This window comes from Salvelinus alpinus, chromosome 8, assembly GCF_045679555.1.
Source record: "Salvelinus alpinus chromosome 8, SLU_Salpinus.1, whole genome shotgun sequence".
Lineage (NCBI taxonomy): Eukaryota > Metazoa > Chordata > Actinopteri > Salmoniformes > Salmonidae > Salvelinus > Salvelinus alpinus.
This window is the reverse complement of record NC_092093.1, coordinates 55,154,408-55,179,186: the sequence shown is the minus strand read 5'-3', so window position 1 is coordinate 55,179,186 and position 24,779 is coordinate 55,154,408. Positions and strand designations below refer to the sequence as shown.

At 44.5% G+C, this 24,779-nt stretch overlaps 1 protein-coding gene across 1 annotated transcript in view; it reads left to right on the top strand.

Annotated features, from left to right (window-relative positions):
- The window catches only part of LOC139583297 (reversion-inducing cysteine-rich protein with Kazal motifs-like), a 110,644-nt gene that overhangs the window by 10,165 nt on the left and 75,700 nt on the right, over positions 1-24,779 (top strand). Inside the window, exon 2 of the mRNA XM_071414207.1 lies at positions 24,382-24,440. Coding sequence (XP_071270308.1) covers positions 24,382-24,440 — 59 coding nt within the window. The remainder of the gene's footprint in view (positions 1-24,381; positions 24,441-24,779) is intronic.

Here is a 24,779-nt window from a genome sequence, read left to right as displayed (position 1 = left end):
AGAACACATGGCTAACATAATACAAACACTTAGAATACAGAACACATGGCCAACATTATACAAACACTTAGAATACAGAACACATGGCTAACATAATACAAACACTTAGAATACAGAACACATGGCTAACATAATACAAACACTTAGAATACAGAACACATGGCCAACATAATACAAACACTTAGAATACAGAACACATGGCTAACATAATACAAACACTTAGAATACAGAACACATGGCTAACATAATACAAACACTTAGAATACAGAACACATGGCCAAGATTATACAAACACTAACATAATAGACTAGAAAAACATGTCTTCTCTTGATGGGAAAACTGCATTGTGTAAAAAAACATGACTTCGAATAGGCATAAATCATTTAAGAGCTATAGCAAACTCTTCAGCCTATATTCTGGAATAATTTTCAGCACGGGACAGCTCCTGTAACGAGACAGTTAAGTTTCACTTTGTAACAAGTGCACTGCTTGTTTTTTTGGGGGGGAAATGGGTGTGAAATCTTCAGCCTTTATTTTTTACGATACATCGTTAAAACTCTCGTAAGTCTAAGTTCCAATGGCTTTTGGGAAACCGGGCCCTGGAGCACACACAGACCTGCTGATCACACTGGCTGTCTTTACCTAGCCAGAACCACTGACGCATAGGTTTTCTCCTGTCATGTTATGGTAGAATAGTCCAAACCTTATGTGCTTATGTAGATAATGTGAAGTCAGGCATGCACAGAAATGTGTTATGTTGTTGTTATGTTGTTGTTCCCAAAAGGATAGGAGCACTTACTGTTGGGTCTTGGCTGAATTCTTGTGGGTTGTGGTTGGGCGTTGTGGCTCAAAGCATTGATTGAGTTTGTTGAATTCCAGAATCTGCGTAGGTCATCAATCGTGGTTGACAATAAAAGGATATTTGGGGATTTTGGCAATTATCTACTTCCCAAGAGTCAGATTAACTTGTGGATACCATTTTTATGTCTCGGTGTACAGTATGAAGGAAGTTAGAGGTAGTTTTGCAAGCCAATGGCAATAACGGGAAATCTATGGGTATCTGCTAGCATGCTAGCAGATGCCCTAGACTTCCAGTCATTATGCTAACACTAGTTAGCAATTGGACTAGCACTAGTTAGCAACTCCCTTTAAACTGCAAATCCCAAAGTATCCATTTAAGGAACCACCATGTTTGGAAATCAATCAAATGTATTTTGAAAGCTATTTTTACATTAGCAGATGTCACAAAGTGCTTGTACAGAAACGCAGCCTAAAACCCCATAACAGCAAGCAATGCAGCTGTAGAATCCCTGTTGTTTTGTTTTTGAAGATTGTAATGTGCCAGGAGCAGTGTGATTGGTAATTGCTTTATTTCTTATTTGTTGTTATGAGGTTCCTAAATGGAAGTTGATGGATTTAGACCCTGATTATGGATCAGTCATCCGTGTAATTTTAGCTCAGAGACTACACATCACTATGTCTCTCTATTCCCTCTGGTTGTTTTACGACTCTCTCAATCCTCACAGATGTCATTTAGAACAGCTGGAGGAAGATATTAGCAATGGCAAAGCCTTAGGTTTTTTGATATCTAGCACTTCATCCATCATGTAGCTTTCATTTATATATTTAGAACTTTGTGGGAAGACAATTTTTTTTTAAGTGTCTTCAATGGAACAGACTTTTATAGATGCAAGAAACTACTTATGGCCTTTGATGTTTTCAAAACCCGAGTACATTCTCTTCTTTAGCAGGTTTCTTATTGATCTTGTGTGATGGAGGGACACAGACCGTGTCAAAAATTTGACAGCTCAGCATGCGTAATAAACACACATTCTTGTTTTAATTTGATAGTTGTTTGCCTATTTTGCAGTTACTCTGTTAAAGACACTTCAATGAGGGGAATCAAAGACACTAATTTTTGCATTAGTCAGTTGAATAATTACAAGGAAGTTTATCTATCAACCATTGATATGAGAAGATTTGGCTTCCATGGATCAGGGGTTATAATGACAATATGAATATTCTCTATTCAATCACGTGTTGATTTGAATAAGTGGAGTTTGCTGCTCTTAGTTCTATTATACAGTATCTCCCTCACTAGCTTTAAGCACCAGCTGTCAGAGCAGCTCACAGATTACTGCACCTGTACATAGCCCATCTATAATTTAGCCCAAACAACTACCTCTTTCCCTACTGTATTTATTTATTTATTTATTTTGCTCCTTTGCACCCCATTATTTCTATCTCTACTTTGCACATTCTTCCACTGCAATTCAACCATTCCGGTGTTTTACTTGCTATATTGTATTTACTTCGCCACCATGGCCTTTGTTTTGCCTTCACCTCCCTTATCTCACCTCACTTGCTCACATTGTATATAGACTTATTTTTCGACTGTATTATTGACTGTATGTTGGTTTTACTCCATGTGTAACTCTGTGTTTGTAACGGCATTCAGAAGAAGAAGGTGAGGACCAAAAACAGCGTGATACGTGTTCATATTATTTATTTGAAGCTGAACACTAAATACAAAATAACAAAAGGAATAACCGAAACAGTTCTGACAGGTGATACAAACACTAAACAGAAAATAACCCACAACTAACAGTGGGAAAACAGGCTACCTAAGTATGGTTCTCAATCAGAGACAACGATAGACAGCTGCCTCTGATTGGGAACCATACCAGGCCAAACATAGAAATACAAAACCTAGACATACAAACATAGAATGCCCACCCACATCACACCTAGACAAAACAAAAAATAGAAACATACAAAGCAATCTACGGTCAGGGCGGGACAGTACCCCCCCCCCCCCCAAAGGTGCGGACTCCGGCTGCAAAACCTGAACCTATAGGGGAGGGTCTGGGTGGGCATTACTCCGTGGTGGTGGTTCTGGTGAGGGACGTGGACCCCGCTCCACCTCTGGCTGGGCCCACTTTAATAATGCCTCTGGAGCGGGAACCCTCACCGCCGACCCCGGACTAAAGGACGCCACTGGACTGATGGTCGAGTCTGGAGTGAGTGGCGCCTCTGGACTGACGGGCGGCTCTGGCGCCTCTGGATTGACGGGCGGCTCTGGCGCCTCCGGACTGACGGGCGGCTCTGGCAGCTCCGGACTGACGGGCGGCTCTGGTAGCTCCGGACTGACGGGCGGCTCTGGCAGCTCCGGACTGACGGGCGGCTCTGGCAGCTCCGGACAGGAGGGCGGCTCTGGCAGCTCCGGACAGGAGGGCGGCTCTGGCAGCTCCGGACAGGAGGGCGGCTCTGGCAGCTCCGGACAGGAGGGCGGCTCTGGCAGCTCCGGACAGGAGGGCGGCTCTGGCAGCTCCGGACTGACGGGCGGCTCTGGCAGCTCCGGACTGACGGGCGGCTCTGGCAGCTCCGGACTGACGGGCGGCTCTGGCAGCTCCGGACTGACGGGCGGCTCTGGCAGCTCCGGACTGACGGGCGGCTCTGGCAGCTCCGGACTGACGGGCGGCTCTGGCAGCTCTGGCCTGGTGCGTGGAGGAGGCACCGGATGGACCGGGCTGTGGGGGAGCACTGAAGCTTTGTTGTTGTATGTGTCGAACTGCTTTGCTTTATCTTGGCCAGGTCGCAATTGTAAATGAGAACTTGTTCTCAACTTGCCTACCTGGTTAAATAAAGGTGAAATAAAAAATAAAAAATGTGCAGTTGCAAACCGTAGTCTGGCTTTTTTTATGGTGGTTTTGGAGCAGTGGCTTCTTCCTTGCTGAGCGGCCTTTCAGGTTATGTTGATATGGGACTCATTTTACTGTGGATATAGATACTTTGTACCTGTTTCCTCCAGCATCTTCACAATGTCCTTTGCTGTTGTTCTGGGATTGATTTCAACTTTTCACACCAAAGTACGTTCATCTCTAGGAGACAGAACGCATCTCCTTCCTGAGCGGTATGATGGCTGCATGGTCCCATGGTGTTTATACTTGCGCACTATTGTTTGTACAGATGAACGTGGTACCTTCAGGCATTTGGAAATTGCTCCCAATGATGAACCAGACTTGTGGAGGTCTACAATTGTCTTTCTGAGGTCTTGGCTGATTTCTTTTGATTTTCCCATGATGTCAAGCAAAGAGGCACTAAGTTTGAAGGTAGGCCTTGAAATACATCCACAGGTACAGCCCCAATTGACTTAATTGATGTCAATTAGTCTATCTGGAATTTTCCAAGCTGTTTAAAGGCACAGTCAACTTAGTGTATGTAAACTTCTGACCCACTGGAATTGTGATACAGTGAATTATAAGTGAAGTAATCTGTCTGTAAACAATTATTGGAAAAGTTACTTGTGTCATGCACCAAGTAGATGTCATAACCAACTTGCCAAAACTATAGTTTGTTGACAAGAAATTTGTGGAGTTGATGAAAAATGAGTTTTAATGACTCCAACCTAAGTGTATGTAAACTTCCGACTTCATCTGTACAGTGTATGTGCTTACATAATATATTTTCATATGTGCATACAGTACATATACACTGCTTGACGTCTCATTCCAAAATCATGGGCATTAATATGGAGTTGGTCCCCCCGTTTGCTGCTATAACAGCCTCCACTCTTCTGGGAAGGCTTTCCACCAGATGTTCGAAAAACATTGCTGCGGGCACTGATGTTGGGCGATTAGGCCTGGCTCGCAGTCGGCGTTCCAATTCATCCCAAAGGTGTTTCGATGGGGTTGAGGTCAGTGCTCTGTGCAGGCCAGTCAAGTTTTTCCTCACCGATCTCGACAAACCATTTCTGTATGGACCTCACTTTCTGCACGGGGGAGTTGTCATGCTGAAACAGGAAAGGGCCTTCCCCAAACTGTTGCCACAAAGTTGGAAGCAGTTCGCATTATGCATTGGTGCAGGTAGCGTTCTCCTGGCATCCGCCAAACCCAGATTAGTCCATCGGACTACCAGATGGTGAGGCGTGATTCATCACTCCAGAGAAAGCGTTTCCACTGCTCCAGAGTCCAATGGCGGCGAGCTTTACACCACTTCAGCCGACACTTGGCAGTGATCTTAGGCTTGTGTGCGGCTGCTCGGCCATGGAAACCCATTTCATGAAGCTACTGACGTTGCTTCTAGAGGCAGTTTGGAACTCAGTCGTGAGTGTTGCAACCGAGGACAGACGATGTTTACACCCTACGAGCTTCAGCACTTAGGGGTCCCGTTCTGTGAGCTTGTGTGGCCTACCACTTCGCGGCTGAGCCGTTGTTGCTCCTAGACGTTTCCACAATAACAGCACTTACAGTTGACCAGGGAAACTCCAGCAGGGCAGAAATTTGACAAACAGACTTGTTGGAAAGGTGGCATCCTATGACGGTGTCACGTTAAAAGTCACTGAGCTCTTCAGTAAGGCCATTCTACTGCCAATGTTTGTCTATGGTGATTGCATGGCTGTGTGCTCAATTTTATACACCTGTCAGCAACGGTGTATAAGGGCCTATATATATATGTTAATGCAGTTGATACATATCCAGTATTTTCATTGAATCAGGCCACAGGAAGAGTTTTGGTGAATTCCTCTAGTCTCTCCCGCTGTCTTCACAACACACTGATCCCTTATTGCCTCCCTGCATATGTCAGATTGCAATTAATTATCGCACAGGAAGTCACCTTTGACCCCGAGGCATTAGAATAGTGGTGTATTTTGCTAACGTGTTTAGCTAATAGATTTACATATTTTGTCTTCCCTGTAAAACATTTTAAAAATCTGAAATGGTGGCTTTATTCACAAGATCTGTATCTTTCATCTGGTGTCTTGGACTTGTGATTTAATGATATTTAGATGCTACTATCTACTTCTGAAGCTATGCTATCTATGCTAATCAGTGTGTGGGGGGTGGGGGGTGCTCCCGGATCCGGGTTTCTGAGGCAGTAAAAGTTAAAATCTCCCCTATAGGGTTCAGACTGCCACAGAGGAATACGGGAGCAGCACAAACATCAGACAAGTATCCATGACTATTCACCATTGTGTTTGTGTTTGTTTATTGCCCCAATGGTGAGAGGAGGACAGCCTAGGCTGAGTTCTGAGACATAATTGTGGCGATTATGAGATTACAAGGTATATTTTTGTCTCTGCTTGTTATATTATTGACATTTTTGGGTCTGAAGGGAAATGACACAGAGCGAAAGACAAGGCAACCTCCACAAGAGTGTCCGTGCAGGAAGCAGACTGGCAGGAAACGTGGAGCAGTGTTTTTGGGGCCCGCGTATTGAAATTCCACTCTTCACCGGCAGCTATATGTTTCAGCCAGGGCTAGCGCTGCTGTTATTTCGTTTTGAAGCCCGCTGAAAACTGGAAACAACATTCATCGGACCGTAGGAAGGCAGTGAGCAAAAATTGCAGCCATCTTTGGCCGGCCAGCATCAACAGACACTCCAACTGTCAGAGCCTGGATTCACAAAGCGTCTCAGAGCAAGAGTGCTGGTCTCAGATCAGGTCGTCGTTGTCTTGTTCATTAGCACTCCTATCCTGAGATGCTTTGTGAATACGGGCCCATATATACAGTAAGCTAAGCAAAGAGAACAGCTGAATAAAGCAGCTGAACCAACCAAGGCCTCGGCCAGCCCGCAAGAGAAAGACAGACACAACACTGGCCTGTCTCAGTCTGGCTGGTGCCAAGACTCCAGCATCAAACAGATCGGTGGTGTGGACCGATGGGGTTTTACTCCAACCGCACAGGGCCACATAGCTACTGTACTCACCCACACATTACAGAGGCCTGGATGAGCAACAGAGCCATAGAAATAAAATACAGGCTTTGGCAAACAGCGTTTCAAATGGGGACTTTTAACAGGTGCCATGTTGGCACCTAAAGACATACATTCTGGCATGAATGTCAATTGGATTGTTATTGTCATGGAACTATGGAGGATAGTGTGTTGAACTCTATCTACAGGCCTGGGTGAGGCTAGTTAATGTAGCTGTATTGGCTTAAAGATGGACGTCTCACACTGCATGTCTATCAGTGTTTAATTCTACATATTTTACATATGTGTCAAAATGACTCTTGGGTTAGAGGTTAGTAACTTTCTCAGTGGGCCCTAATACTGTACTATTGTAGTGTCCATTTCCCTCCTTCCTCTCTCCTTACTCCCTCCTCACTCCCTCCTCCCTCTCTCCTTCCTCCTCCTTCTTCCATTCTTACTCCCTCCTTTTTCTCTGCTTCGTCTTTCCTTCCTCCTTCCTCTCTCCTTCCTCCCTCCTTCCTCTCTGCTTCCTCCCTCCTTCCTCCCTCCCTCCTCCCTCCATCCTCCTTCCTCTCTCCTTACTTTCTGCTTCGTCTCTCCTTCCTTCCTTACTCCCTCCTTACTCCAACCTTTCTCTATCCTTACTCCCTCCTTCCTCCCCCTTCCTCTCTCCTTCCTCCCTCTTCCTCTCTCCTTATTCCCTCCTTACTCCCTCATTTCTCTCTGCTTCGTCTTTCCTTCCTCCTTCCTCTCTCCTTCCTCCCTCCTTCCTCCCTTCCTCCCTCCATCCTCCTTCCTCTCTCCTTACTTTCTGCTTCGTCTCTCCTTCCTTCCTCCTTCCTCCCTCTCTGCTTTTTCTCTCCTTCCTTCCTCCCTCCTTCCTCTCTCCATACTCCCTCATTCCTCCCTCCATCCTCCTTCCTCTCTCCTTACTTTCTGCTTCATCTCTCCTTCTTCCTCTCTCCTTCCTCCCTCCTTCCTCTCTCCTTACTCCCTCCTTCCTCCTTCCTCCTTCCTCTCTCCTTACTCCCTCTCTCCTTACTCCCTCTCTCCTTACTCCCTCCCTCCTTACTCCCTCCTTCCTCTCTCCTTCCTCTCTCCTTACTCCCTCTCTCCTTCCTCTCATCCTTCCTTCTATGCCTTTGTTATTAGCCACCAGTCTGTGCATTGTATACTTGGAATGTCGGTATGCATCTGCTATGAGTGCTCAGTCCTGTGATCTTTCAGGACAGTCATACGGTACATCTCCCTTTTTATATCCATTGCCGAGACAGGAAATGGGATGGCTATGCCTTGGCAGATTTGTCTCCGTCCCGCTGATGAAAGTGGCGTGTCTGACATGATCAATTCCCACCCTTCGTGAAGGATAACATCTGCAAATCTGTGACAAATAAACTTTGATTTGATTTGAGGAGAAGTAAAGGGCATCACACAGGAAGAAGAAGAGCCTGAAGTATCGCACGCTTCACACACACTGACAGATGGGTTCTCTTTCTCTTTATCTCTCTCACATTAACCTTCTCTCCCTCTTTCTCTCGTTTACTCTCACTGACACACACACACACACACACACACACACACACACACACACACACACACACACACACACACACACACACACACACACACACACACACACACACACACACACACACACACACACACACACACACACACACACACACACACACACAGAGCCTGCATGGCCAGCAGTATGTTTCTCAGTGACCGGTTGAGTGCCAGTCAAAGGTCCACTTCTCAGGCCAGCATGAGGACACACGGACAGAGCAGATATTCCCCAACTGGACCCTCTAGCTCTCCTAAACCTGCCACAACATAGACTTAGATACATGTCTGTCACCCACCCAACCCAGATGACCGCCCCTTCAAAAACTTTTCAACAGTCACACCCCCTCCTTTGTGTTTCTATAGCGCTCGACGAGGGACCCTGATTACCCACCCTACTACCCCATACCAACTCATCCCAGATGAGGGACCCTGATTACCGGCCCCATACCAACTCATCCCAGATGAGGGACCCTGATTACCCACCCTACCGGCCCCATACCAACTCATCCCAGATGAGGGACCCTGATTACCCACCCTACTACCCCATACCAACTCATCCCAGATGAGGGACCCTGATTACCGACCCTACCGGCCCCATACCAACTCATCCCAGATGAGGGACCCTGATTACCCACCCTACTACCCCATACCAACTCATCCCAGATGAGGGACCCTGATTACCCACCCTACCGGCCCCATACCAACTCATCCCAGATGAGGGACCCTGATTACCCACCCTAACCGCCCCATACCAACTCATCCCAGATGAGGGACCCTGATTACCCACCCTACCGGCCCCATACCAACCCACCCTACCGGCCCCATACCAACTCATCCGTTATCTCCTGGAGTTGAAGATAACTGTGGGTGTGTGTGTGTCAAATTAAATCAAATGTTATTGTTCAAATACACGTGTTTAGCAGATGTTATTGTGGGTGTAGTGAAATGCGTGTGCTTCTAGTTCCGACAGTGCAGTAATATCTAACAAGTGATATCTAACAGTTTCACAACATGTACCCAAAATACACGTAAATCGAAGTAAGGAATAGATTAAGAATATATATACATATATGTCAGAGCGGCATTGGACTAAGATACACTGGCATAGTATAGAGTACAGTATATACATATGAGATGGGATCTTTACCTCGATCCTGACTAATCTCCCAGTCCCTGCAGCTGATAAACATCCCCACAGCATGATGGTGCCACCACCATGCTTCACAGTAGGGATGGTGCCAGGTTCCCACCATGCTTCACAGTAGGGATGGTGCCAGGTTCCCACCATGCTTCACAGTAGGGATGGTGCCAGGTTCCCACCATGCTTCACAGTAGGGATGGTGCCAGGTTCCCACCATGCTTCACAGTAGAAATGGTGCCAGGTTCCCACCATGCTTCACAGTAGGGATGGTGCCAGGTTCCCACCATGCTTCACAGTAGGAATGGTGCCAGGTTCCCACCATGCTTCACAGTAGGGATGGTGCCAGGTTCCCACCATGCTTCACAGTAGGGATGGTGCCAGGTTCCCACCATGCTTCACAGTAGGGATGGTGCCAGGTTCCCACCATGCTTCACAGTAGGGATGGTGCCAGGTTCCCACCATGCTTCACCGTAAGGATGGTGCCAGGTTCCCACCATGCTTCACAGTAGGGATGGTGCCAGGTTCCCACCATGCTTCACAGTAGGGATGGTGCCAGGTTCCCACCATGCTTCACTGTAGGGATGGTGCCAGGTTCTCTCCAGGCGTGACGCTTGGCATTCAGGCCAAAGAGTTCAATCTTGGTTTCATCAGACCAGAGAATCTTTTTTCTCATGGTCTGAGAGTCCTTTAAGTGCCTTTTGGCAAACTCCAAGCGGCTTGTCACATGCCTTTTCCTGAGGAGTGGCTTCTGTCTGGCCACTCTACCATAAAGGCCTGATTGGTGGAGTGCTGCAGAGATGCTTCTGGAAGGTTCTCCCATCTCCACAGAGGAATTCTATAGCTCTGTCAAAGTGACCATCAGGTTCTTGGTCACTTCTCAAGGCCCTTCTCCCCCTATTGCTCAGTTTGGCAGGGTGGCCAGCTCAAAGCAGAGTCTTGAATGTTCCAAACTCCTTCTATGAAGAATGATGGACGCTACTGTTCCTTTCCAAATCATGTCCAATCATTTGTATTTACCAAAGGTGAACTCCAATCAAGTTGTATAAACATCTCAAGGATGATCATTGGAAACTCAATTTCGAGTCTCGTAGCAAAGGGTCTGAATACTTACAGTACCAGTCAAAAGTTTGGACACACCCACTCATTCCAGAGTTTTTCTCTGGAAATCTGTCCTTTGGTCTGATGAGTCCAAATTTTAGATATTTGGTTCCAACCGCCGTGTCTTTGTGTGACACAGAGTAGGTGAACGGATGATCTTCACATGTGTGGTTCTCAAGGAGGCGGAGGTGTGATAGTGTTTGGGTGCTTTGCTGGTGACACGGTCTGTGATTTATTTAGAATTCAGAGCACACTTAACCAGCATGGCTACCACAGCATTCTGCAGTGATACACCATCCCATCTGGTTTGCGCTTAGTGGGACTATCATTTGTTTTTCAACAAGACAATGACCCAACACACCTCAAGACTGTGTAAGGGCTATTTTACCAAGAAGGAGAGTGATGGAGTGCTGCATCAGATGACCTGGCCTCCACAATCACCCGACCCTAAACCCAATTGAGATGGTTTGGGATGAGTTGGACCTCATAGTGAAGGAAAAGCATTCCAGGTGAAGCTGGTTGAGAGAATGCCAAGAGTGTGAAAAGCTGTCAAGGCAAAAGGTGCCTACTTTAAAGAATTTAAAATCTAAAATATATTTGATTTGTTTAACACTTTTTTGGTTACTACATGATTCCATATGTGTTATTTCATAGTGCTGATGTGTTCACTAGTATTCTACAATGTAGAAAATAGTAAAAATAAAGAAAAACCCTTGAATGAGTATGTCTCCAAACTTTTGACTGGTACTGTATGTAAATAAGGTAACATTTCTAAAAACCTGTTTTCGCTGAGGATTTTTTATAATCCATTTTAGAATAAGGCTGTGATGTTTCAAAATGTGGAACAAGTCAAGGGGTCTGAATACTTTCCGAAGGCAGACACCCTCACACTCACCCCCAGCCTGCCACACACACCACTCCAGATCTTTTAGTTGAATAACTTTGTCCTCCCAAGATGATGTACATCGTCACCCAGTGACTAATGAAAACTTACTATGTCCTCATTGAGATTTTACAGACGTGTTCAATACGCCTTATGTATACACTTTTGTAATATTTATGAAATGCATATTGTTATATTTGGTAGCACTTATTTGTTTTTCCTTTGCCTCCAACCCCCTTCGATGTGTAGAACGGATGTGGGTGGGGCCAGGTCTACATAAGGGTGCAAATTTTAAAAAATCACAAAAGCTCTGACGAAGGCCGTGAGGCCGATACGTAAGCTTATTAAATATCGGTGATACTATCAAGAGCAGTGAGCGGTTTCCTTTTTCCTTCATCTTGTTCAATTGTTGCCATGGCACCTGCAAATAAGATTGCTCAGATGTGCGAGTGCCTTTTGAATTTCCTCCCAAGATGATAACAAGATATCATTTCAATTGTTTCAATTGAAATGGTCAAAAAGAAACAAAAAATTGCTCTTTTTATTTTTTTTTAGGGGGTAGATCAGCTTTAATATTGCATATAGATTGTGGCTTCTATCAATGTACTTGTCTGCATCAATCCCCCATATCAAATATATCTTGTTAATACATTTTTTTCCTTTTTTATTATTTTGCCCTCATCCCCTCCCCTAATTGAAGTAAAATAATGGAGAACAACACTTTGGCGTCTACGTTCAGCTTATACATACTATATGCATTTTACGGACACGGTATATTTTACATGAGTTATCTTTTTTTATTTGTTTTTAGTCCCACCCTTCAGCTACCCTCAACCCCTCCCATCTATCTTTGAAAACCATCTAGTTTTGATTTGTAATTGTCCCATTCATCCCAAAGGAAACATCCCAAAGGAAACATCCAAAGGAAACATCCCAATGGAAACATCACAAAGGAAACATCACAAAGGAAACATCCCAATGGAAACATCCCAAAGGAAACATCCCAAAGGAAACATCACAAAGGAAACATCACAAAGGAAACATCACAAAGGAAACATCCTAATGGAAACATCCCAATGGAAACATCCCAAAGGAAACATCCCAATGGAAACATCACAAAGGAAACATCACAAAGGAAACATCACAATGGAAACATCCCAAAGGAAACATCCCAAAGGAAACATCACAAAGGAAACATCACAAAGGAAACATCCTAATGGAAACATCCCAATGGAAACATCCCAAAGGAAACATCCCAATGGAAACATCACAAAGGAAACATCCCAAAGGAAACATCCCAAAGGAAACATCACAAAGGAAACATCCCAATGGAAACATCCCAAAGGAAACATCCCAATGGAAACATCCCAAAGGAAACATCCCAAAGGAAACATCCCAATGGAAACATCACAAAGGAAACATCCCAAAGGAAACATCCCAATGGAAACATCACAAAGGAAACATCCCAAAGGAAACATCCCAAAGGAAACATCCCAATGGAAACATCCCAATGGAAACATCACAAAGGAAACATCCCAATGGAAACATCCCAATGGAAACATCACAAAGGAAACATCCAAAAGGAAACATCCCAATGGAAACATCACAAAGGAAACATCCCAATGGAAACATCCCAAAGGAAACATCCCAAAGGAAACATCCCAATGGAAACATCCCAATGGAAACATCCCAATGGAAACATCCCAAAGGAAACATCCCAATGGAAACATCCCAATGGAAACATCCCAAAGGAAACATCACAAAGGAAACATCACAAAGGAAACATCCCAATGGAAACATCCCAAAGGAAACATCACAAAGGAAACATCCCAATGGAAACATCCCAATGGAAACATCACAAAGGAAACATCCCAATGGAAACATCACAAAGGAAACATCACAAAGGAAACATCCCAAAGGAAACATCACAAAGGAAACATCCCAATGGAAACATCACAAAGGAAACATCACAATGGAAACATCCCAATGTAAACATAAAGGTCACAAGGTCTCAAAAAAAGAGAAAGCACAACAATGCTGTAGCAGAGCAGAACTAGTGCCGTTGCCATGGCTTTTATCAACTGCCTGCCCTTGGCAATGGGTAATTTGTTCGGCCTTGTCTGAATGTCTCGCGTTCCTCTCTCTCCGGGGCAAGGAGCACAAAGGGGTCAGGCGAACCAGTTGTGTCATTAAAATGGCAGCTCGTTAGAAAGAGTAGTGCTGCCCGGCGGACTCCACAACGCAGACTACTGCAGGGCTGCTCTGAGCGGGTCGGCTGAGGGTTGGCCCCTTCCTCCTGGCGGGTGCTTCTAGGCTGCTAGCGGCCGGCGGATGACCAGCCCTGCTCTATACAGCGCATCCTGCCTCCCTCCTCTCCCTCTGGAAGCTTGCTAGAATCTCCTCCATTCTCTCTTATCACCTCTTCCCTCTGTCCAAAAAGGTTTTCCATGTTTACATGTTTTTACGAACCCCCCATCTCCTCTTCTCTGGGAATAGCTCTGGCTCTGTGTCAGTTGAGACAGGACGTTGAGACAGGAAATGGGTAACAGAGCAGTGAATCCTCCACTGTCTATTTCCTCTCTTTCCTCTCCTTACTTCTCCTCTCCTGGACTGGGGAGAACACAGAGTCACAGACACACAGAGTCACAGACACACAGAGTCACAGACACACACGGGGCCAGGGAGCCCAGTGAGCCCATGGAGTCATAGAGCAGAAGCCTGCTCTTCATTACCACGACACGATGTCAGTCTGGCCAGAATGGAATCCAGAGGCTGTTGTGGCTGCTCTCTCCTTGTGGATGCCACGGGGCCACAGGGTTCCACGGCCTCATATTGTAAACCGTCCCTCCCTCCCTTTTTCTGGTTCTCATTCGTGTTTGATCAGCTTTGCAGGGGCTGTTAAGTGCCGACCATTTTAATTTTTTTGCCATAATTCCCGGCAGTTCCTTTTCTCTCTCTCACTCTTACTTTCTCTTTCTCTATCCAAATCTATCCAAATCTCTGGACGTCAAATGCTGCCTTTTCACGTAACTCACGCAAGAGAGGGAAGCTGGGCCAATATGTTTGTTCCCTTTGCTGCAAACAACTTCCTTGTGAAGTATTTTGAGGAGCAGGGCGGGAGGTGACGGGGGAGGCAGGGAGGCTGCCTTCCCCCTGTGCGTGATGGGTCCAGAGGGACTGGTCCGAAGGGGGGCTGGTTGGTTGAGTTTGCGTGGGAGTGGGGCATTAAAATAGGGGTGGGGTAAGTGTGTGTACTGAGCAGAGAGAGAGAGAGAGAGAGAGTTTGGGGGGAGGGGCTTAAGAGGGGAATTCCTTTGATGTGGGTTGTGGGTGGCATTATTACTATTCCACTGAAAACACGGGCACGGTAGCAGGGCTAGCTCAAAGTGCTAGCACATGTTGCCTGGGTTCACTATGACAAGACTCACAGAGAAAGAGGTGGAGAGAGAGAGAGGGAGATCGATTGAGAGAGGGGGAGATAGAGAGAGAGCGAGAGAGAGAGAGTGTTTGAGACGCCTAGCACTCTGAATCACTAAAAGGGGCCCTTAGGTCGGAAGTGGCTAGAGAGTTGTTGTTGTTTTTGTCGCACTGCTTTGCTTTATCTTGGCCAGGTCGCAGTTGTAAATGAGAACTTGTTCTCAACTAGCCTTCCTGGTTAAATAAAAATAAAACAAAAAGAACAGAGACCTTGTCACAGTTCTTCCTCTGACAGACTACATCTGTCCAAGACCACTGCATTGCTTTCCACTTTACCGCACTATATTATATTATATTGATCATAGTGATTCAGGACTAACATTAAAACAGAATAATATGCCCCGACATTAGACAACAACACAGAAAACTCTCAAATTACTGAGAAAAGTCAATGAAATCAATGAATAGAGAATAGTCAGATTAACTGATGACTAAAACAGCAGTGCAGATGGCACTATTGCCGAGTGTATAATAGGTCATTAATGTGTAGCGGACCTCAGAGAATGTCGTAGACTTTGTCATGCTATATATACAGTGGGGAGAACAAGTATTTGATACACTGCCGATTTTGCAGGTTTTCCTACTTACAAAGCATGTAGAGGTCTGTAATTTTTATCATAGGTACACTTCAACTGTGAGAGATGGAATCTAAAACAAAAATCCAGAAAATCACATTGTATGATTTTTAAGTAATTCATTTTCATTTTATTGCATGACATAAGTATTTGATCACCTACCAACCAGTAAGAATTCCGGCTCTCACAGACCTGTTAGTTTTTCTTTAAGAAGCCCTCCTGTTCTCCACTCATTATCTGTATTAACTGCACCTGTTTGAACTCGTTACCTGTATAAAAGACACCTGTCCACACACTCAATCAAACAGACTCCAACCTCTCCACAATGGCCAAGACCAGAGAGCTGTGTAAGGACATCAGGGATAAAATTGTAGACCTGCACAAGGCTGGGATGGGCTACAGGACAATAGGCAAGCAGCTTGGTGAGAAGGCAACAACTGTTGGCGCAATTATTAGAAAATGGAAGAAGTTCAAGATGACGGTCAATCACCCTCGGTCTGGGGCTCCATGCAAGATGTCACCTCGTGGGGCATCAATGATCATGAGGAAGGTGAGGGATCAGCCCAGAACTACACGGCAGGACCTGGTCAATGACCTGAAGAGAGCTGGGACCACAGTCTCAAAGAAAACCATTAGTAACACACTACGCCGTCATGGATTAAAATCCTGCAGCGCACGCAAGGTCCCCCTGCTCAAGCCAGCGCATGTCCAGGCCTGTCTGAAGTTTGCCAATGACCATCTGGATGATCCAGAGGAGGAATGGGAGAAGGTCATGTGGTCTGATGAGACAAAAATATAGCTTTTTGGTCTAAACTCCACTCGCCGTGTTTGGAGGAAGAAGAAGGATGAGTACAACCCCAAGAACACCATCCCAACCGTGAAGCATGGAGGTGGAAACATCATTCTTTGGGGATGCTTTTCTGCAAATGGGACAGGACGACTGCACCGTATTGAGGGGAGGATGGATGGGGCCATGTATCGCGAGATCTTGGCCAACAACCTCCTTCCTTCAGTAAGAGCATTGAAGATGGGTCGTGGCTGGGTCTTCCAGCATGACAACGACCCAAAACACATAGCCAGGGCAACTAAGGAGTGGCTCTGTAAGAAGCATCTCAAGGTCCTGGAGTGGCCTAGCCAGTCTCCAGACCTGAACCCAATAGAAAATCTTTGAAGGGAGCTGAAAGTCCGTACTGCCCAGCGACAGCCCCGAAACTTGAAGGATCTGGAGAAGGTCTGTATGGAGGAGTGGGCCAAAATCCCTGCTGCAGTGTGTGCAAACCTGGTCAAGAACTACAGGAAACGTATGATCTCTGTAATTGCAAACAAAGGTTTCTGTACCAAATATTAAGTTCTGCTTTTCTGATGTATCAAATACTTATGTCATGCAATAAAATGCAAATTAATTACTTAAAAATCATACAATGTGATTTTCTGGATTTTTGTTTTAGATTCCATCTCTCACAGTTGAAGTGTACCCATGATAAAAATGACAGACCTCTACATGCTTTGTAAGTAGGAAAACCTGCAAAATCGGCAGTGTATCAAATACTTCTTCTCCCCACTGTATATAGTTCATATTCATGAACCACTGCATTTAACCACGGCAAGGTAACTGGGAATATGGTTGAATACAAACAGTCCAATTATGCCATCTGTAAGCCAATCAAACAGGCAACATGTCAGTGCAGAGACAAAATGGAGTCGCAGGTCAACGGCTCAGACACAAGACGTATGTGGCACGGACTCCAGACAATCACGGATTATAAAGGGAAAACCAGCCACGTCACGGACAACGATGTCTTGCTCCCGGACAAGCTAAACACTTTCTTCGCCTGCTTCGAGGGAAACACAGTGAGCTCCCGTGGACAGTGAGCTCCTGTGGACTGTGAGCTCCCGTGGACAGTGAGCTCCCGTGGACTGTGAGCTCCCGCGGACTGTGAGCTCTTGTTCTCCGTGGCCGAAGTGAGTAATACAATTTAAGATGGGTTAACCCTCGTAAGTCTGCCGGCCCACACGGCATCACTAAGCCGCGTCCTCAGAGCATGCGCAGACCAGCTGGCTGGAGTGTTTACGGACATATTCAATCTCTCCTTTTCCCAGTCTGTTGTACCTACTTGCTTCAAGATGGCCACCATTGTTCTTGTTCCCAAGAAAGCGAAGGTAACTGAACTAAATGATTATCGCTCCGTAGCACTCACTTCTGTCATCATGAAGTGCTTTGAGAGGCTAGTTAAGGATCATATCACTTACACCTTACCTGTCACCCTAGACCCACTGCAATTTGCATACCGCCCCAATAGATCCACAGACGATGCAATCGCACTGCACACCGCCCTGTCTCATCTGGACAAGAGGATTACCTACAGTACGTCAGAATGCTGTTCATTGACTATAGCTCAGTCTTCAACACCATAGTACCCTCCAAGCTCATCATTAAGCTCGGGGGCCTGGGTCTGAACCTCACCCTGTGCAACTGGGTCTGAACCCTGCCCTGTGCAACTGGGTCCTGGACTTTCTGACGGGCCGCCCCCAGGTGGTGAAGGTAGGAAACAACACCTCCACTTCGCTGATCCTCAACACAGGGTCCCCACAAGGGTACTTACTCAACCCCCTCCTGTACTCCCTATTCACCGATGACTGCGTGGCTACACACGTCTCCAACTCAATCATCAAATTTGCGGGACAACACAACAGTGGTAGGCCTGATTACCAACAGCGATGAGACAGCCTACAGGGAGGGATTGGGGTCCCTGGCGGAGTGGTGCCAGGAAAATAACCTCTCCCCATTCACATCAACCGGACTGCAGTGGAGAAGGTGGAAAGCTTCAAGTTCCTCAAAGTACACATCACTGACTATCTGAAATGGTTCATCCACACAGACAATGTGGTGAAAAAGACGCAACAGCACCTCTTCAACCTCAGGAGGCTGAAGAAATTTGACTTGCCCCATAAGACCCTCACAAACAGAGGGTCTTACAGATAAGTCATTGGAAGGCACAAAAAAGTGTTAGACACCCAAGTCATAGACGGTTCTCTCTGCTACCGCACGGCAAGCACCAAGTCTAGGTCCAAAAGGCTCCTTAACAGCTTCGACCTCCAAGTCATAAGACTGCTGAACAATTAATCAAATGGCTACCCAGATGGCTATCCAAATGGCTATTTGCATGGACACCCCCCGACCCCTTTGTTTTTACACTGATGCTACTCGCTGTTTATTATTTATGCATAGTCAGTTTACCCCTACCTACATGTACAAATTACCTCGACTAACCTGTACCTCTGTACATTGATTCGGTACCGGTACCCCCTGTATATAACCTCGTTATAGGTTTTTTTTGTGTTACTTTCCTTAATTTTTTTTATTTTAAATTGTTTTTTAAAAAAAAGTACTTTATTTAGTAAATATTTTCTTAACTCTATTTTCTTAAAACACCATTGTTGGTTAAGGGCTTGTAAGTAAGCATTTCACTGTTGTATTCGGCGCATGTGACAAATATAATTGGATTTGATTTGGGAGCATCCTGTCATACTGTGTCACCGCCTGGTATGGCAACTGCGCCGCCCGCAACCGCAGGGCTCTCCAGAGGGTGGTGCAGTCTGCAGTCGGCCCAACGCATCACCTATAGTTAGGATTTTATACATGTAGTTTCCTTTGACTGTTAGCTTAGCAGGTGGAGTATGGAACTATGGAACATTCCGGAACGTGAGGGTATGAGGTCAAATCCCATTGAAGACTCAATTTTTAATTGTTTCTATTTTTTATGTGAAATCACTTTCTGCACTGTTGCTCAAATAATGTATTTAATTTAGTATAGTATAAGCTTCTGTCTTAAGCATCCTAAATAATGCCATAGATTCCGTTTGTGAAAAAGAATAAACTTGAAGGCAAAAAAGGCACGTATGAAGTATGATGATTATAGGCTACTAAAGACAGCGACTTACCTCTGTGCCACAGAGTTTTGATGAAAACAGAAAAAAAAATCTGAGAATCACTCGCCGCTATTTATTAACCAGCAGATGTCACTAATGTGCATTGTGAGAGGATAATGAAGCTCCGAGTAATGAACCGTTTTTCAGCACAATTTGGTGAAAGCTCCAAAGCCTTCAGAAGCCTCAGTTTCCCATCACTATAAATCAGTGGTTCTCAATAGTCTCCTTATGGACCCACAGCCGTTCCAGAGCTAGCGCACCTGATTCAACTTGTCAATTAACACAATAATAAAAATGATATACAATATAATATGGATAACCAGAACATTTTTTACCTGTATAGTTCTTTAAAAGGTTGTTTGTAGAACCTTTTTGATTGAGAAATTCTAAAAGTACCATTCTATAATTTAAAAAAAAGTCTATATAGCCCCAAAAAGGGTTGTAACGATAGAGGAACCCTTGTTGGTGCTATATAGAACCATTTGTTTTTAGTGTCTAGTGAGTTTAAACCAACATGAATCAGGCCTGGGCCTGGTTTGTTTGTGGTGCGGTTTGGCGCTAAGCTGTTAGCCATCCATGTCTTCCTCTTTGGTGTGTGTCACGCTGGGTCTTTGTGTTTACTCCCAGGCCTTTATAGCCTCCTAATGAATATAGTGATGTTACAAGGCAATGGAAACCATCGTAGCAACATGATAACTGCTTTTGTTTAATGTAGCCTGTCAAACAGGCTCTCTCACCTCAGAACAACAACAATGAGACTGACAATTGTTTTGTGGTAGGCTACGCAGAGAGAACACTGATGCAGATAGACACACTCTCTTGTGCGCTCTCTCGATCTCTCTCTCTCTCTCTCGATCTCTCTCACTCTCTCTCTCACCCTCTCACTCTCACACACACACACACACACACACACACACACACACACACACACACACACACACACACACACACACACACACACACACACACACACACACACACACACGCATACACACGCATACATAGGCACACACATAAATATATAAACACTCTCTCTCTCTTACACACTAACATGCAGGCATAACGCACTAGGCTTTCTGTTATGTTTTTGGTCACCCATCTACACACATAATGACAGAGTGAACACATGATTTTAGATATTATGGCAAATGTATTAAATATTAAATACAGAAATATCTCATTTACATAAGTATTCACACCCCTAAGTCAATCAATGTTAGAATCACCTTTGGCAGCGATTACAGCTGTGAGTCTTTCTGGGTAAGTCTCTAAGAGCTTTGCATACCTGGATTGTACAATATTTGCAAATTATTATTTAAAAAATGTTCAAGCTCTGTCAAGTTGGTTGTTCATCATTGCTGGACAATCATTTTCAGGTCTTGCCACAGAATTTCAAGTCGATGTAAGTCAAAACTGTAACTAGGCCACTCAGGAACATTCAATGACATCTTGGTAAGCAATTCCAGTGTTTATTTGGCCTTGTGGTTTTGGTTATTGTCCTGCTGAAAGGTGAATTTGTCTCCCAGTGTCTGGTTGAAAGCCGACTGAACCAGGTTTTCCTCAAGGGTTTTGCCTGTGCTTAGGTCAAATCCATTTATTTTTATCCTTGAAAATATGAAGAGTGGTACTCAGTGATGTGTTGTGTTGGATTTGCCTCAAACATAACACTTTGTATTCAGGAATATTTGGAATACCAGACACCCACTGACCAGAACACCCTCTGACCAGAACACCTACTGACCAGAACACCCTCTGACCAGAACACCCTCTGACCAGAACACCCACTGACCAGAACACCTACTGACCAGAACACCTACTGACCAGAACACCTACTGACCAGAACACCCTCTGACCAGAACACCCTCTGACCAGAACACCCTCTGACCAGAACACCCACTGACCAGAACACCCTCTGACCAGAACACCCTCTGACCAGAACACCTACTGACCAGAACACCCTCTGACCAGAACACCTACTGACCAGAACACCCTCTGACCAGAACACCCTCTGACCAGAACACCCTCTGACCAGAACACCCACTGACCAGAGCACACTCTGTGGGAACGACCATTTGTGTTGTTTGTATTGTATTGTAGTTTTAACAAACAAAATAATACAGTATAAAAGAATAAAACATTTAAAATATGTTTAGATTATTTTTTTTAAGTCTAGCGAACCTACCGGTCGGTTCCAAGAGGAAAATCATCACTTTTAAAAGAATCTAGACATTATCTCACATTTCTTTTAGACTAACATTTCGTTTTCAACAGCAGAGATTTTCTAAACCTTGCTGTCTGTCTCTCCGACATTTGCAACATTGTTTCGATATTCAAATTCGATCTCCAGCTGTCCCATAGTAATGACCGTGTCGCGAGTCGGGACGAGACAGACAAGCAGACAGCGTTTCTCAGCCAGTATGAATCAGCTGGCATCATTTTTATGGATATATACAAAGAAATGTCAATTGAAAAAACGTAAAATGAAATGAAGTGCAGCTAGTTTACGGTCTTTCCAGCTTCAGTTTGAAGTGACTGTGTTAGCTGTGTTGTTAGCTGTGTTTGCTGTGTTGTTGGCTGTGTTGTTAGCTGTGTTGTTAGCTGTGTTGTTGGCTGTGTTGTTGGCTGTGTTGTTGGCTGTGTTGTTGGCTAGCTCCTCTGAACAACAGTGTCCTGACGAAAGAGCACATTTTCTATGCCAGGAGAAATATCCTATCACTAGCTCATTGTTATGGATGTATCCAAATAAATGTCACTAGAAAACATCTTAAACAAATTCAAATGCAGCTACTTTGCTGTTATTCAGACTGCACTGTTTGACGTGACTGTAAGGGATAACAACGTTGCCGGCCAGTATGGCAATGGAACATTTAGAACGAACAACTGGGTCGTGTCCATAGATACAGAACTAAAAGACTGAACGACTGTCTAGCGTCTCTGGCAACCGAATCGATAGAACGAACGACCAGCCGGCTTGGGTAGAAACCTTAGATTTGTGTCGGTACTATATCTTGTGGAAGGATGAAATAGTATGAATAAATTAAGCAAAATAATGTTTTTTAATGAAAATATGTCAATCTTTATTTCTATATGTTGGTAACCCGTTGTATAAAAGTGATAATGCCCCCGAAGCCGGTGTTTGGTGGATATATCTGCAGGTTTGCCTACCCTCGACTTTGCCTTGGGCCTAACAAAACCCATGCCAGTATATCATCCAAACACTGGCTTCTCGGGCATTATCGCTTAAATATTAGCCACTATCAGTATAGACGGTCAGTAGGCCTAATAACCACACATATTTAATTTCCAGTTTACTGTTAGTTCCCTTCAGTTGGTATAGCCTACATTATCATTCCATTTAATTACATTGTTTCGTTTACCTTCATTTTTCTTCCTCTGTAAACACCATCACGGCCGTGTAGTTGTTGCTGAGGATCATTAGTACCAGTTGATAATAAAGAAGAAAGGATAATTCGATCGTTATGGAGCAGAAACAAACAACGCATTAATCAAATTACACTTTTATTTTTCTTTCGTGCGTAAATGATCTCCAAACCTGTTTTTTTTTTTTCAGTCATAAATACTTTTCGGAACCCTAAATAATCTACAAGATCAGAGTATTTTTAAATCTACCAATTGGTGCTGAAACAGAGATGAATATGCATATATTTAGATGTATTTATTTCATTGATCCCTAATATTCTGAACCAGTTCTCTCCATATTCTAGTGAGTCTGTTGACAAAATTCTAACTAAAAGGTACACCGTGTTTAAAGGGATGGCTTAAGATAAATGTACAGTGCATTCAGATAGTATTCAGAACCCTTTTTCCACATTTTGTTACAGCCTTATTCTAAACTTGATTAAATAGTTTTTTCCTCTCATCAATCTACGCAAAATAGGTTGGATGGGGAGTGTCGCTGCACAGCTATTTTCAGGTCTCTCTTGATGGTTTTTCCGACTGCACTTAAAGAAACTTTCAAAGTTCTTGACATGTTCCTCGTTGACTGGCCTTTATGTCTTAAAGTAAAGATGGACTGTCGTTTCTCTTTGCTTATTTGAACTGTTCCTGCTAAAATATGGACTTTTTCTTTTATCAAATAGGGCTATCGTATGCATACCACCCCTACCTTGTCACAAGACAACTGATTGGCTCAAACGCATTAAGAAGGAAAGAAATTCCACAAATTAACTTTATACAAGGCACACCTGTTAATTGAAATGCATTCCAGGTGACTACATCATGAAGCTGGTTGAGAGAATGCCAAGAGTGTGCAAAGCTGTCATCAAGGCAAAGGGTGGCTACTTTGAAGAATCTCAAATATAAAATATATTTTGATTTGTTTAACACTTTTTTGGTTACTACATGATTCCATATGTGTTATTTCATAGTGTTGATGTCTTCACTATTTTTGTACAATGTAAAAAATAGTCAAATAATGTCTGGAATGAGTAGGTGTGTCCAGACTTTTGACTGGCACTCTGTATGGGGGGGATTTCTAGGTGCTGGAATAGTCTCTCTGGAGCTGCTGGGGCTTCAGATGAAGCAAGGTGGGGAGTGAGTGCTGCTGTATTAAAGCAAATACTAAAACGCAATTAATGCTTGATCCGAAAAGGTGGTCGGAGGCGCCGTATGGAGGGTGTGACGCAATTGCGGAGCTTCCGGAGGCATGCAGAGGCCAAATTGAGCTCCGTACTGCAATTTTGCAACAATGCAGAGGGCTTTGTATAGCTCCGCATTGACGTGATTGGTTGACGTAGGTGAGGGTGGGAGGTCCTGTATAAACACAAACTCACTTCCTTAACAACTTCCTTCACAACAGCTCTGCGAAGCGCAAGATGTATGAATGTCCTGACTTCTGCAGAGGCCATGTCACTGTAAATGCTGCACGGCCAATGCAGATGTCAGTTTGACCATGCAGCTTCTTTTACTCCTCTCTCACTCTATCTCTCTCTCTCTCTCTGCCTCTCTCTCCCCCTCCCCCCCTCTCTCTGTCTGTCTGTGTTTTTCCTCCACAGATTCCTCCTGCTGCCACCATGCTGAGGAGCTCTCACCATGTTGGGAAGCATGTGATCAGGTAAGGGAGGCCACAGACTGAACACACACACACACACACACACACACACACACACACACACACACACACACACACACACACACACACACACACACACACACACACACACACACACACACACACAGGGCATAAAGTAGAGCACAAGAGTGGAAGAGCCCCAGAACAATGGTCTCAGTATTATTTGTAGCTGGATAGACTATTTGATGAAAAGCGCTGAAATGAAATGGGGTTTTCTGTCCATCGAAGTGTAGCAATGAGAGCTTGTATAAAAGTTCTCCCAGTCTCCCATTTGAGCTAAGAGCAGTTAAAGGGTCTCTCTGATGCCCCCCCTCTCAATTC